Genomic DNA, 14,597 nt, shown 5'->3' with positions numbered 1-14,597 from the left:
CTCTCGTATTTTATTCATTTCCGTATTTCCTTTCCCCACTGTGTTACTTTTCTCTGCTGGAGCCCTTGGGCTTACAACCTACTCCTTATCCAATTAGGATTGTAGCTCTGCTGTCGCTGACAACAACAACAACAACAACAATAATAATAATAATAATAATAATAATAATAATAATAATAATAATAATAATAATAATAATAATAATAATAATAATAGGGAATTTATATGAAGGTAAACAAATTCTCTCTATCTATTATAATACATTGCAAAGGCCAATATAAAATAATTATAACTGTAATTACTTTACAAAAATATATGACTGTTTGCTAAAAGTCAACTTGCGAATTATTCCACACAAATCAAATAAGGCAATTTTCCGCATATAATCTTGTTAGGCTACATTGCAAATAAAGTGATCAATGAAATTTTTGCAGATAACTGTATGTTTGAATTCCATTTTCATTAAAAGTGAGTAGTTTTGGAAAATGGTTATAAATTGTCAAATTTTCATTCGCATTGTTTCCATTATATCATCCATCTGCGCTCCAACATTTGTCTCTTTTGCAATCTGGTTGTTGCAGGATGTAAGCCTTTACATGCACATACCTTGTAGGCCATTATTTATGAAACGGCATCAAGATCTGGTGATTCCTTCATATATTTTATTTTATTTACCTGACAGATCCTGCACTCAACCTTAGGAGAGGTAACATGTGATTCCTACCAAAATGTGGTTTGGTTTTTTGGGATATCTCTGCTAGGGGGGAGTTGTCCCAAGTTTAATTCGTTTTAAGACTTTATAGTTTTACCATAATTGAATCAAGATACAATTTTCTCCTTTCATTTTATAAACAAAAAGGCATTTGTAAAAATTATGTAAACGAAAGGGCATTATACAAATGACATTTTATGTAGAAAAAAAAAACTCATCATATACAAACGCGGCAGAATTCATTCCACGATCATGTTCGTAACATGTCTTGCATTAATAAAGGCTCTTTGCTGTTTATTCAATGAAGGATTGAAAGGATTAAAACATCGAAAATAATTCTATTTTATTTCCTTTTAGCACTTTATTCTGGAACTCTCACTGCTGTGTTTGCTGTCCCATCCTACGAGAAGCCTATCAATTCCTTAGAAGACCTCCCGAAAGCTGTCAAGAGGGGATTGACTCTGTGTGTAAACGGAGCCACTACACACGAGTTTATCTTCAAGGTAACTAGGTTGGATTCTAGGCTACTGGCGTAAATGCTAAATATCTGTAATTTCTATGATATATATATCTAATCTTCAAAAATAAATCTCTCCATTGTTTTCCACTCATTTTCTTCATTATTTTACACAACTTAGTCCATCTGATGGCGTTGTGAAGCCATTTTCTGCTTCTATGTGGCCCTTACTTAGGTATATAGATTGGTTTCTAAGACATTGTGAGATTATAACAATATCTTCCATACCATTGCTACTCATCAGTGACCTTTCAAACCTTATCTCTACAGGAAGCAGTGAAAGGTATCTTCAAAGACACCTGGGCTTTATTCAACCACAAAGACAGATCCGAGAGTTTTCTCAGTGGAATGGAAGTTGGAGTTAGCAGGGTAAGAGCACAAAGATTTAAGAATTTACTTCATAGGGATGTGGTGGCCGATGTGGTAACGTCCCTGACTGGTGATCGCCAGGGTCGATCCCGCTCAAACGCTTTAGTTCCTTTGGTTGCTGCAAACTCACCATCCTTGTGAGCTAAAGTTGGGAGTTTTGGGGAGCCTACAGGTCTATCTGCCGAGGCATCAGCAGCCATTGCCTGGTTCTCCTTGGTCCTAGCTTGGGTGGATAGGGGGCTTGGGCACTGATCATATGTATAATGGTTAGTCTAGTCTAGACCATTGTCTGCTTGATAGGGCAATGTTACTGCCGCTTGCATCTGCCATTAATGAGTGGCCTTTGAACCTTTAAAGAAGATTTGAAATAAAAGACCAGGTAACAAAGTCCTTTTATTACGTATATATCTTAGATAACATCTTTTTACTTATAATTTTCTGTAGCTTTCTACGATTTTATAGTGTTATGTCAACGTTAATCGTTATAATTCGTTAAATATAAGTTATATTTTTGGTAATAGTAACCTTAGCATTCAGATAAAGGCAAAATTTGGTTGTAACCATAGATCTTTTAAACTTTAAATAATTCATTTGTGATTGTGAAAATTGTCTAGAAATGAGAGAGGAACATCCATCGATTTCGCAGGTTATTAACCTTGAATGCGTAAGTGTTTCAGAAGGAACATCAACAGGAATATCTCTTGCTTGTGGGTTCACTTGGGCATGCTATTCTATATTATTTCTCTTCCTCTTGTTTTTTAAGTTTTTATAGTTCATATACGAAAGATGCAATTTAATGTTGTTACAGTTCTTAAAATATCTTATTTTAATTGTTCATTACTTCTCGTGTACATTATTTATTTCCTTGGTTTCTTTTCTCACTGGGCTATTTTCCCCCGTTAGAGCTTTTGGGCTTATAGCATCCTACTATATTGAATAACCAAGTAATGTTTTGTAACCATTTGAACCAATATGCAAAAGGTATACAACTTGTTCTGTTTGTCTTACCATGTTGTTTTACGCTTTGTTGAATATTTTGGTATAGTTTTATATAAAATTCCTTTTGTATTAATGATCTATGTTTTTTATTAATTACCATTTTCTCATGACCTAGTTCCATTATGAAATGGAATTAACAAATATAGTTGTCAGGACAAAATAAGACTTAGTTAAACCCGGATAATAATTAAACTAATTTGTAAACTTTATCACAGGTAATAAAGTACACTCTCTCTCAAAAGGTTCTGACTGGAAAGTATTTGTATATCAGCACCGAAAATAAAGTGAGGTTCGTCGCAGCACCCTTTGGTTTAAACAAATTTCACGTGGGAACACAGAAGTTCTTCTTCCACAATCTTGGCATGGCAATCAGCTCCGGGGTACCATACAGATCACACTTCGACCGTATGTAAGTAAAGATGTTGATTTACCAGTCAAACAATGAATTTGTTAAATATTTTTGTTAATATATGTTCTTTGCAATTAGTGTATATCACTGAAGACACCCAAAATAATTTCAAGGTTTTATATGTTAGTAAATTCATGAATAACACAAGGTTATAAGAAAAATAAAACCGTAGCATGATTTTAAAAATCATATAAAGCATACAAGATTGTAAAAGTCAATCTACTTAATCCTATAAGACATAATTCCCATATCGACGTTTTGATTTTTTTTTTCTATTTATTCAGGTTGTTGAGGATGATAGAAGGTGGTCTATTAATTAAGTGGGACAACGACATATTTTATAAATTAGCACAGTCGTCACCAGCTAATAATGAAGGCGAAAAGAAGTCTAATTCTTCAGCTATCACTCTTGAGCATCTTCAGGTGCGAATCTCTGATTTCTTTTTTCTTTATATTGATAGTTTTCAACAGTTTACCGCTGTACCGCGTTCCATATACTTTCAAGAGTACATTTGTAACAATACTTTAGCCCCGGTCTTTTTAAAAAAACCCTTGTTGAAATAGCCGATTGCTCTTAGCTCTTGAATCAAGCAGAAGTACTTAGACATAATGTCGGATTGAACAGAAATTACTGATAATGATTTGTGCTCTATTGAGTTTCTAGCTTTTATTTAATCTTCAACTTGTGAAGAGGCAGTCATATTTCAAAATCTAGACGGGGATTTGGGGGACATTAAACTCTTTAGAAAAAAAAAAGATGACTGGTGTTTTAGAAATAAAACGGTGGGTCATTTTGATACAAAACATAAAATTTCGTATGGGTAAAACCAGCAAAAGAAATCTATATACCCAAGTAAAATTAATAGACTGAGTACTCTATGGATTTTTGGACAAACTCTTGGGGCCTCTTTCCAAAAAATCTTAGTCACAGAAAAGATCATTTGTATTGAGAGGTATTTAATCGAAGGTCAAAGACACTATGCTCGGCAGATGATCGAAAATGATAGCCAGAGGCTATGATTTTATTAGACATTTATATTTCAATTATATAAAGGGATAACAAATGTTTGCAGGAAACACTGTCACTCGTGGAAGCCTGTCGTGGCTATGTCGGTGGTGTTGCTTCTATCGGAAGCCTTCCTGGTTGTTGATGATGCTATAACAAACCTAAGCTAGTTTTTCAAGCTGTTGATGAGGCTGTTGCAAGCTAATTATTATTTTGCAGTTTGGAGATGCCGATGGTAGCCACCAATGATACTATTTAAAGATGCTATTATAGCCTGACAAGTTACTGTTGCAACCAAGTGATGCTCTAGTTGCTGCAGTTGCAAGCTCATGCTGCGAGCTCTAGTTACGAGCTCATGTTACGAGCTCCAGTTGCTGCAGTTATGAATTCCAGCTGCAAGCTCATGTTGTGAGCTCTAATTGCTGCAGTTACGAGCTCATGTTGTGAGCTGCAGTTACAAGCTCATGTTGTGAGCTCCAGTTGCTGCAGTTACGAGCTATGTTGCAAACTCCAGTTGCTGCAGTTGCGAACTATGTTGCGAGTTCCAGTTGCTGCAGTTGCGAGCTCATATCACGAGCTCTAGTTGGTGCAGTTGTGAGTTTTAGTCGCAAGCTCCAGTTGCTGCAGTTACGAGCTTATGTTGTGAGTTCCAGTTGCTGCAGTTGTGAGCTCATGTTGCAAGCTCTGGTTGCTGCAGTTACGAGCACTAGTTGATGCAGTAGCAAGCTCATATTCCGAACTCCAGTTATTGCAGTTACAAGCTCCAGTTGCTGCAGTTATGAGCTCATTTTGCAAGCTCCAGTCGGTGCATTTGCAAACACCAGTTGCAAGCTCATGTTGTGAGGTCTAGTTGCCTCTGTTACGAGCTCATGTTACGAGCTCCAGTTGCTGCAGTTACGGGCTCATGTTGTGAGCTGCAGTTGCTGCAGTTGCAAGCTCTAGTTGCTACAGTTGCGAGCTCATGTTATGAGCTCCAGTTGGTGCAGTTGTAAGTTTCAGTTCTAAGCTCCAGTGGCTGCAGTTGCGAGCTCCAGTTGCTCTCATGTTGAAATCTCCTGTTTCTGCAGTAGTGAACTCATGTTGAGAGCTCTGGTTTCTGCAGTTGTTTGCTTTAGTTACTGCAGTTGTGAGCTCATATTGTGTGCTCTAGTTGCTGCTGATGCAACCTTCAGTTGCTGCAGATTCAACCTCCAGTTGCTGCAGTTGGGAGCTCGTGTTGCGTCCTCCAGTTGGGAGCTCATGTTGCGTCCTCCAGTTGCAAGCTCAGGTTGTGAGCTCTAGTTGCTGCAGTTGAGAGTTCTAGTTGTGAGCTCCAGTTGCTGTAGTTACGAGCTCATATTGTGAACTCCAGTTGTTACAGTTGTAAGCTCCTGTTGCGAGCTAATGTTGCAAGCTCCAATTGCAGCAGCTACGACCTCATGTTATGGGCTGTAGTTGTTGCAGTTGCGAGCTCCAGTTGCTGCAGTTGCGAGCTTAGTTGCTGCAGCTGCGAGTTCTAGTTAAGAGCTCCAGTTGCTGCAATTACGAGCTCGTGTTGTGAGCTCTAATTGCTGCGTTTGCGAGCTCATGTTACGAGCTCCAGTTGTTGCAGTTAGCTCATGTTACGAGCTTCAGGTGCTGCAGTTGTGACCTTATGTTGCAAGCTCCAGTTGATGTAGTTGTGAGCTCATGTTACAAGCTTCAGTTGCTGCAGTTGCAAGCTCATATGGAGAGCTTCAGTATCTGCAGTAACCAGCTCATGTTGTGAGCTCTAGTTACGGCAGTTAAGAGCTCATGTTGGGAGCTCCAGTTGCTGCAGTGGTGAGGTCATTGATTGATTGATTGATATGAAGTTCTCTGGCATCCTGACATTGAAGGTCATTGACACCGATATCGCTCATTATAAATAAAGATGAAAAGAATATTCAATTAAAACTAGAGAAGTAAATATGTTACAAAAGTTGAATAGCATTAAGAAAACCTGCTTCTGACATAAATTTAAAAATGCCACGAGCATTGTACGACACATCATGTCCAAGGATCTTGGCCAGGATGAACCTGCCATCCTCACCTCGACCCTCAAACAGATATCTATTTCTTAAGTTATTATAATTGAGGCATTCGATCAACAAATGCTTCACTGTTAAAGGTACCAAACAGTTGTCACAATACGGTTGGTGTTGGCCCTTCAGAAGAAACTCTTGTGTCAACCATGAGTGAGTAATGCGGAGACGACAAAGAGACTTCTCCCACTTTCGGGGCCTCATGTTATATCTCCAAGGAGATATGACATTTGTTACCTCTCTCATCTTACTGCCATCTAGACTATCCCAGTGCTGTTGCCAATTATTACAAAACAATTTATTGATGTTAGGTAGAAAGTCATTAAAAGGAATAGTGTACCTTCTTGGTAGCAAATCGAATGCAGCATTCTTCACCAGTAAATCTGCCTTCTCATTCCCAGACACTCCTACATGTGTTGGAACCCAACAAAATTGAACCATTATACCTCTCCGACCAATGATAAAAAGCCATTCTAAAATATTTAAAACTAAAGAGTTACTAGAATTAAAAACTTCTAAAGCTTGAAGGACACTCCTTGCATCACCCTCCTTCCCCCATGCTATTTTCTCAATGGTGCTTAGTATGCCATACAGTTCGGCAGTAAATATGGAAGCTGTTAGAGGAATTAAAACCATTACTATGTATTCCAAATCCAACGCCAGCATCAGATTTGGAGCCACCAGCATATATATAAGTCGATCCCCTATGTTCTGCAACATGTTTCATAAAAAGAGACCTGGACTCCAAGTCAGTCATATTCTTCTTAACTCCAATGAAATATTTACAAAAAGATACCTCTGGTAATTCCCATGGAGGCGTTGATAATACCTTAAATGGAAGCACCTTACTTCTAATTATATTCAGACTGTTTAATAATCGTTTCACCCGAAAGCCATAAGGTTGAGGAGATTTAGAGTGCAACTCAAAGTATGATGTCTGTCATACAAGGCTTACAGTCTGAAAGGCTAAAGAGTTAGGGAGTCTTTGCAATCTAAACCAATACCGAACAATAGAAGACTTTCGGTAAAGGTCTAGAGGTAATGAGACTTGTAATAGGTGAAGTTCTAAACGCTCCAGTGGACAATCTAATACCAGCATGGTGTATTGAATCTAACATCTTTAATCGGCTTGGGGAGGCTGAAGAGTATATTTCCCATTCATAACTATTTTTGGAAAAACAAGGCCTTGTATAATTTTAAAATAGTATTGCAGTCTGCCCCCCATAATGTATGGGACAATACTTTTAAAAGAATCAGAGCCTCAAGACATTTAGCTTTTAACGCTTTTAAGTGAGACACCCACGTAAGCCTACAATCAAATATCAAACCTAAAAATTTAGTTTCAATTACACATGGGATCCGTTGACCTTTAATGTATATATTCGGGTCTGGATGTACTCCCCGGATACAACAGATATGGACAATAGTAGTTAAGTCCATTCATATCGGCCCTCTGAGTAATTTTGTCAATTGAGAGTTGTATTTTTCTCTCAACCATTGCTCCAGCAAATGATATTGAGAGATAATCCATAAATAATGTTGAGAGAACATCCCAGGGAATGACTGAGGATATCCCATTAATTACTAGTGCAAAGAGGGTTACACTCAGCACACTACCCTGAGGAACTCCTTCCTGACATTTACTCTGATAGAGCTTTCCCCACTCTCACTTGAAAAATTCTACATGAAATAAATGACTGAATGAATAGTGGTAGCTCTCTTCTTATTCCTAATTCATGAATTGTTTTAAGTATACTGTATCTCCATGTGGTATCATATGCCTTTCTTTTCAAGGTCAAAAAAGACTGTCACGTGGTGCTGTTTGGAAGCAAAGGCTTCACAAATAGAGGACTCAAAGTCGTATCATCACATCAGTCGTTGAGTGCATTTTTCTGAATCCACATTGAATCGGTGATAAAATACCCTTCTTTTCAAGGTACCAAATCAGTCTTGCATTGACCATCTTCTCCATGATTTTACATAAACAAGATTGATTGATTGATTGATTTAAGGTTTTCAGGCATCCTGACTTCTAAGGTCATTGACGCCAATATCATTTAGTCTATATATACAAAAAAATTAAAGATTATTCAATTAAAACCGTAAAAGTTGGATGTCATTATAAACATTAGATAGTTTTCAGAAGACCTGCTTCTGAAATAAATCTAAAAATGCCACTTGCATAGTAGGACACATCATGTCTAAGAATCTTGGCGAGGATGAACCTGCCACCCTCACCTCGAGCCTCAAACAAATATCTATTCCTCAAGTTATTATAATTGGGGCATTCGGTTAACAAATGCCTCACTGTTAGAGGTACTAAACAGTCTTCACAATAGGGTTGGTGTTGGCCCTTCAGCAGAAACTCGTGTGTCAACCAAGTGTGACCAATACGGAGACGACAAAGAGAAGTCTCCCATTTTCAGGGCATCATGTTATACCTCCAAGGAGATATGGCATTTGTTACTTCTCTCATTTTATTGCCATCTAGACTATCCCAGTGCTGTTGCCATTTATTACAAAGCAATTTCTTGATGTTAGGTAGAAAATCGTTACACGGAATGGGATATCTTCTTGGCAGCAACTTGGATGTAGCATTCTTTGCCAGTGAATCTGCCTTCTCATTCCCAGACACACCTACGTGTGCTGGAACCCAACAAAATCTAACTGTTATACCTCTCCGTCCAATAATGTAAAGCCATTCTAAAATATTTAAAACTAAAGAGTTACTAGAATTAAAAACTTCTAAAGCTTGAAGGACACTCCTTGCATCACTAAAAATTGTAAAATTACCCTCCTTCTCCAACGCTATTTTCTCAATAGCGGTTAGTATGCCATACAGTTCGGCAGTAAATATGGAAACTGTCAGTGGAAGTGCACCTCTACAGTTAAAACCATTACTATGTACTCCAAATCCAATGCCAGCATCAGATTTGGAGCCATCAGTATATATAAAAGTCGATCCCCTATGTTCTTCAACATGTTCCATAAAAAGAGACCTGGCTTCTAGGTCAGTCATATTCTTCTTAACTCCAATAAAGTATTTACAAAAAGATATCTCTGGTAATTCCCATGGAGGCGTTGATGATACCTTGAATGGAAGTACCTTACTTCTAATCATATCCAGACTGTTTAATAATCGTTTCACGCGAAAGCCATAAGGTTGAGATTTAGGGTGCAACTCAAAGTATGATGCGTGTCTTACAAGGCTTGTAGTCTTAAAGGCTAAAGAGTTAGGGAGTCTTTGCAATCTAAACCAATACCGAATAATGGAAGATATTCGGTAAAGGTCTAGAGGTAACTCTCCAGCATCAACAAGGAGACTTGGGATAGGGGAGGTTTTAAATGCTCCTGTAGACAATCTAATACCTGCATGATGTATCGAGTCTAACATTTTTAACCGGCTTGGGGTGGCTGAAGAGTATATTTCCCATCCATAACTAATTTTGGAAAAAATCAAGGCCTTGTATAATTCTAAAATAGTATTGCGGTCTGCTCCCCATGATGTATGGGACAATACTTTTAAGATATTTAGAGCCTCGAGACATTTAGCTTTTAACACTTTTAAGTGAGAAACCCATGTAAGCCTACAATCAAATATCAAACCTAAAAATTTAGCTTCACTTGCACATGGTATCCGTTGTCCTTTAATGTATATATCCGGGTCTGGATGTACTCCCCGGATACGACAAAAATGGATAATGGTAGTTTTACTTGTCGAGAACTTAAATCCATTCATGTCAGCCCACTGGATAATTTTGTCAATAGAGAGTTGGATTTTTGTCTCAACCATTGCCATTCTAGTGCCAGCAAATGATATTGAGAGATAATCCATAAATAATGTTGAGAGAACATCTTGGTGAACGACTGAGGATATCCCATTAATTGCTAGTGCAAACAGGGTTACACTCAGCACACTCCCCTGAGGAACTCCTCCTTCCTGACACTTACTCTCTGATAGAGTTTCCCCCACTCTCACTTGAAAAACTCTATGCGAAAGAAATGACTGAATAAATAGTGGTAGTTCTCCTTTTAATCCTAGTTCATGAATTGATTTAAGTATACCATATCTCCATGTGGTATCATATGCCTTTTCAAGGTCGAAAAAAACTGTCACATTGTGCTGTTTGGAAGCAAACGCTTCACAAATAGAAGACTCAAGTCTTATCAACAAATCAGTTGTTGAGTGCATTTTTCTGAATCCACATTGAATCGGTGATAAAATACCCTTCTTTTTAAGGTACCACATCAACCTTGAATTGACCATCTTCTCCATGATTTTACATAAAAACGAAGTCAATGCAATAGGTCGATAGCTTGCTGGTAAAAACTTATCCTTACCGGGTTTTAAAAAGGCTAAAATAATGGCTAGTTCCCAAACACTTGGGTAACTATGATCATGCCATATTCCATTAATAATACTTGAAATAAATAACTTTGTATGAAAATGTACATGTTTAACCATTGCATATGGAATTCCATCGGGTCCAGGGGCTGTATCGTTGCAATTAGCGAGTGCAGAATCAAGTTCTCTTTCAGTAAAGGGAGAATTATACGATTCTTCCCTTCCTGTTGCAAAATTTAAAATTTCCTTTTCTTCAATGCTCCTCTACTGGCGACCAGGAGCTGCTACACTCTTGCACGATACATTTGAAAAATGGTCAGCCAGGGCATTACTAACTTCATTTCCTTCAGTCACAAACTGACCATTCACTTTCAACACTGGTGGTGGGTTCGGGGTAAATTTGCCTGCAATCTTTTTTATTTTCCTCCATACAGAAGATGGTGGTGTTCTACTATTAATGGAGGAAACAAAAGCCACCCAAGATTGGCGTCTAGCTTCTTTCATGGCACGACGGAACTATGCTCTACACTTTTTGTATGATATCAAATTTTCATCCGTACGGCGTCTATGCAATCTAGTCAGGGATTTTCTAGTGGCTCTGTGCAAGGCTGTTAATTCTGAGGACCACCACGGGACTTGTCGTCTTTTGAATAGTCCTGTGGTTTGGGAATCGAATTGATTCCTGCTGTATGGAGAGTTCCATTTTGTAGGTCTATGGCATCATCAATACTTTCAAACTGTTCTGCTCTCCCTTTGATTTCACTTAGCTCAGAAAATTTAGCCCAGTCTGCCTTGTCTAGATTCTATCGTGGCGATCTTTGCAGAGGCGGACCCTTGTTGGTGTTTATAATGATTGGTGCATGATCACTAGTATGCCAATCATATAATGTCCTCCAATCAAAATCAAGAAGGCAGTTAGAGCTTGCAATTGAAAAGTCAATGCATGACAAGGTACCTGTCTAAACATGGAAGTGCGTGGGCTCTCCTGTATGGAGTCCCACATCCTCATTCTCCACAACTGATGAGATAATATTGCCCCTTGTGTTGGCCAAAACATCACCCCATAAAGGATGTCTACCATTCATATCTCCCAGTAAGAGAAAAGGTTGAGGGAGTTGTTGAATGACCTCTGCTAAATCATCATATAAAATATTATCATTTGGAGGTAAGTACAGAGAGCATATTGCATATTTTCCCCCTACATCAATTTGTACAACCACTGCCTGCAGGGTTGTACGTATAGACATAGGTATTTGGGGAACATCTCGACGAATGTACATGAGACTCCCGCCATGGCTCCCTGCTTGTTGATTACATGGTGTTTTATAGCTAACATACTCTCGAGGACTAGGCGTCTTAGAATCAAGGATTCTTTCCTGTAGACATACAATTATGTTCATGAATTAGGAGATTAAGTTCTTCATATTTCGCCCTCAAACCCTGACAGTTCCATTGCAAAATGGAGGAGAAAACTATGGATTATTTCAGGGAGACATCTTGGACGAGGTCTTCCCATTAGCAGTTTTTAATCTAACATTGTTACCTGTAGGTTTCTTCAGAGGTGGTCTTGTTATGTTGGGTTTTATGTTTCTGTTTTTCTTTGTATCCTTTTGATCTATTTGTTGAGGTGGATGGTGGACCTCAACTTGAATTTCTGATTTTTCAGTTTATCTTCTGGTTCATTAGAAACATCAACAGACAAAACATCAAATTTATTTGATGTCATAACTTTAACATTTCTAATGGAGGGTGGAGAGAGAGATGGAGGTCTCTCTCTCTTTTACGGTTAATAGATGGTGGGATTCGAGGTTTTTGCATCTTTCCTACTACAGGTGCATCAGTTAAGTTGGTCTTAAGTGGAACCTCCATCAGATCAGGCAAGTACATGGACTGAGAGAGGTTTGTGCTATTTTTTGTAATGGGGGATGAAGTCTGTACAGCAATGGGCAATGCCCTAGTGTTGATACACCGTGGTAAAGCCTCAGGAGGTAATATGGTTACCTCGTTATTTGACATTTTATCAGATGGTATACTTTTTTTAGAGCTATTGGAAGTACTAGGTTGGTTTGATTTTAATGCCTTAGCATATGTATTTGATTTATTTAACAGTCTTTTGGCATGGGTCACACTTATATGTTTCTAAGTTCGATTTGTTGAGGGCAGCTTCCTCCAACTTATATAGCTCGCAGCTCCTGTCTGTGGATTTATGATTCAAGCAGCAATTTAAACACCTGGCTCCAAGTGCACACTCTCCATGGTAAGATTTGGAGCAAATACCACAAATCTTCTCATTTTTGCAAACTTTAGACGGGTGCCCAAATTTAAAACAATTGAAGCATTGCAGTGGCTTCTGCTTGAAGGGTCTTACTTTAATCCTTTCGTTCTCAATAATAATATGAAAAGGTACATAAGCATCCTGGAACGTAAGGATTATCATTGATGTACTGTACCTGGGACTTTGTGAACTTTCCATGAACTTTCCATACATTTAATGGACACTTGGCCAGTATCTCCTCCTCTGTAAATTCATATAGCTCTCTGTTAAAAACTACGCCCCTTCCGTAGCTAAAATTTAGGTGAGGTTTGACATCTAACTTAATGTCATCATTACAATATTACAGACTGTGTACTGGATTTGGCATGGATAAGGAAACTATTTTTTCCAAAACGAGATATATCGCCTGGTGCAATAGTTCCTACTTTTTTTCTGAATCAATTTGCATATTTTAAAATAATTCCCTGTAACCCCCTTTGACTCAGCTATAAGCCACATTGGTGGTTTTGGATTTCTCTGGGAGGGCATAACTATACACATCCAAATCCTTTGGTACCTTATCGCAGAGAGCACCCGCGACATTCAATTTATTAATTTTAATATTATTCAAGTTACTTATTGCACTAAATGCTTCATCATAACTACTGTAACATATCCATGAATCCCATGTTTCAGCTTCAAGTTTCATCCTTATTTCTTTTATGCATCCATAGCATTCAAATGCTTTACATAGATATCATAATTTGTCTCTATTGAAATTTGGGTAACATGAAGGATTCGAAGTTTCCTAGTGTTACCCAAATTACTCGATTTTGAAATATCAGTAGAATGGTCCTTTCCCATTCCGAGGTCATCAACAGAACTTTCCCTTATCACATTATCAGTGCCGGGGGGAGTCAGCAAATCCAGGGGATGGGGAGTCAGTATTTGAAGGGTCCATAGTTAAGGGTGGGATTTCTTGTTTTCTGTTGGTTTTGTTAGTTTACCTGCTTGAGAATTTTAAGAAAGTATCATACGTTGGAAAGGAAATTTGCATTCTCCACTATCGGCACAATGAGAGTATACTTCCCAGATGGTCCACTCCATACCCTACCCAAAGGATAGCATCAAAACAGATATAGAGGCACAGGTGTAAGCTAAACCCGCCTGTTAGGACGGAGACCAAGGATATATGGAATCATCCTCCCCATATCTGTAATGATGGGCTTCCGGTCAAAAGCCAAGAGTTCCACCTCAAGGATTGGATCCCCCCGGATTCCGATGACCCAACCCTTGAGAGTAGTTCCGCCAAAAAGGTCAAAACCATCTTTGGGATGGCTGAGATCATCCAATACTCTCATATATAGCTTTGAATGCAAATACCTCCCAACCGTGATCCCTTCTCCCATTCATCAAAGCAGGCAGTAATAACGAATGTGGAAATATCCACGCTATTTAAATAAAATAAAAATAAATAGATAAATAAATAAATGAACAAATAAAATATATATATGTATATGCATACATCTACACACAAACATACACACACACACACACCCACACACACACATTATATATATATATATATATATATATATATATATATATATATATATATATATATATATATATATATATATATATATATATATATATATATATATATATATATATATATACTTAATAGAAATAATGCTCAGAATTAGGACAGCAAGACAAAAGAAAGTTGATAAAATTAGGAGAAGGTCGAAGAAATATTGAGCAAAAGGAATAGAGGAAAGGGAGAGAAATTTAGATTCGAACTTGGAAAGTAATTTCCCCAAGTTTGAGAGCCCTCTTGCCCGTCATCAAGTTTCAGCACGGGAATGAAATGCCGTGCTGAAGCTCAATGACTTCATTAAGGCATTCTCTCATTAAGAGGGATATAAACAAGATGTCAATGCA

The 14,597-nt window shown here is 38.0% G+C and overlaps 1 protein-coding gene across 3 annotated transcripts in view; it reads left to right on the top strand.

Annotated features, from left to right (window-relative positions):
- Positions 1-14,597, top strand: part of LOC137640464 (glutamate receptor-like) — a 139,559-nt gene that overhangs the window by 62,475 nt on the left and 62,487 nt on the right. For all 3 annotated transcript variants that reach the window (XM_068373009.1, XM_068373008.1, XM_068373007.1), the window contains 4 exons: positions 1,070-1,215; positions 1,500-1,598; positions 2,840-3,006; positions 3,291-3,429. In XM_068373009.1, the coding sequence (XP_068229110.1) occupies positions 1,070-1,215; positions 1,500-1,598; positions 2,840-3,006; positions 3,291-3,429 (551 nt within the window). The remainder of the gene's footprint in view (positions 1-1,069; positions 1,216-1,499; positions 1,599-2,839; positions 3,007-3,290; positions 3,430-14,597) is intronic.

Source organism: Palaemon carinicauda, chromosome 5 (genome assembly GCF_036898095.1).
Source record: "Palaemon carinicauda isolate YSFRI2023 chromosome 5, ASM3689809v2, whole genome shotgun sequence".
Lineage (NCBI taxonomy): Eukaryota > Metazoa > Arthropoda > Malacostraca > Decapoda > Palaemonidae > Palaemon > Palaemon carinicauda.
Note: the sequence above shows the minus strand (reverse complement) of the source record. Positions and strands in the feature narration are given on the sequence as shown.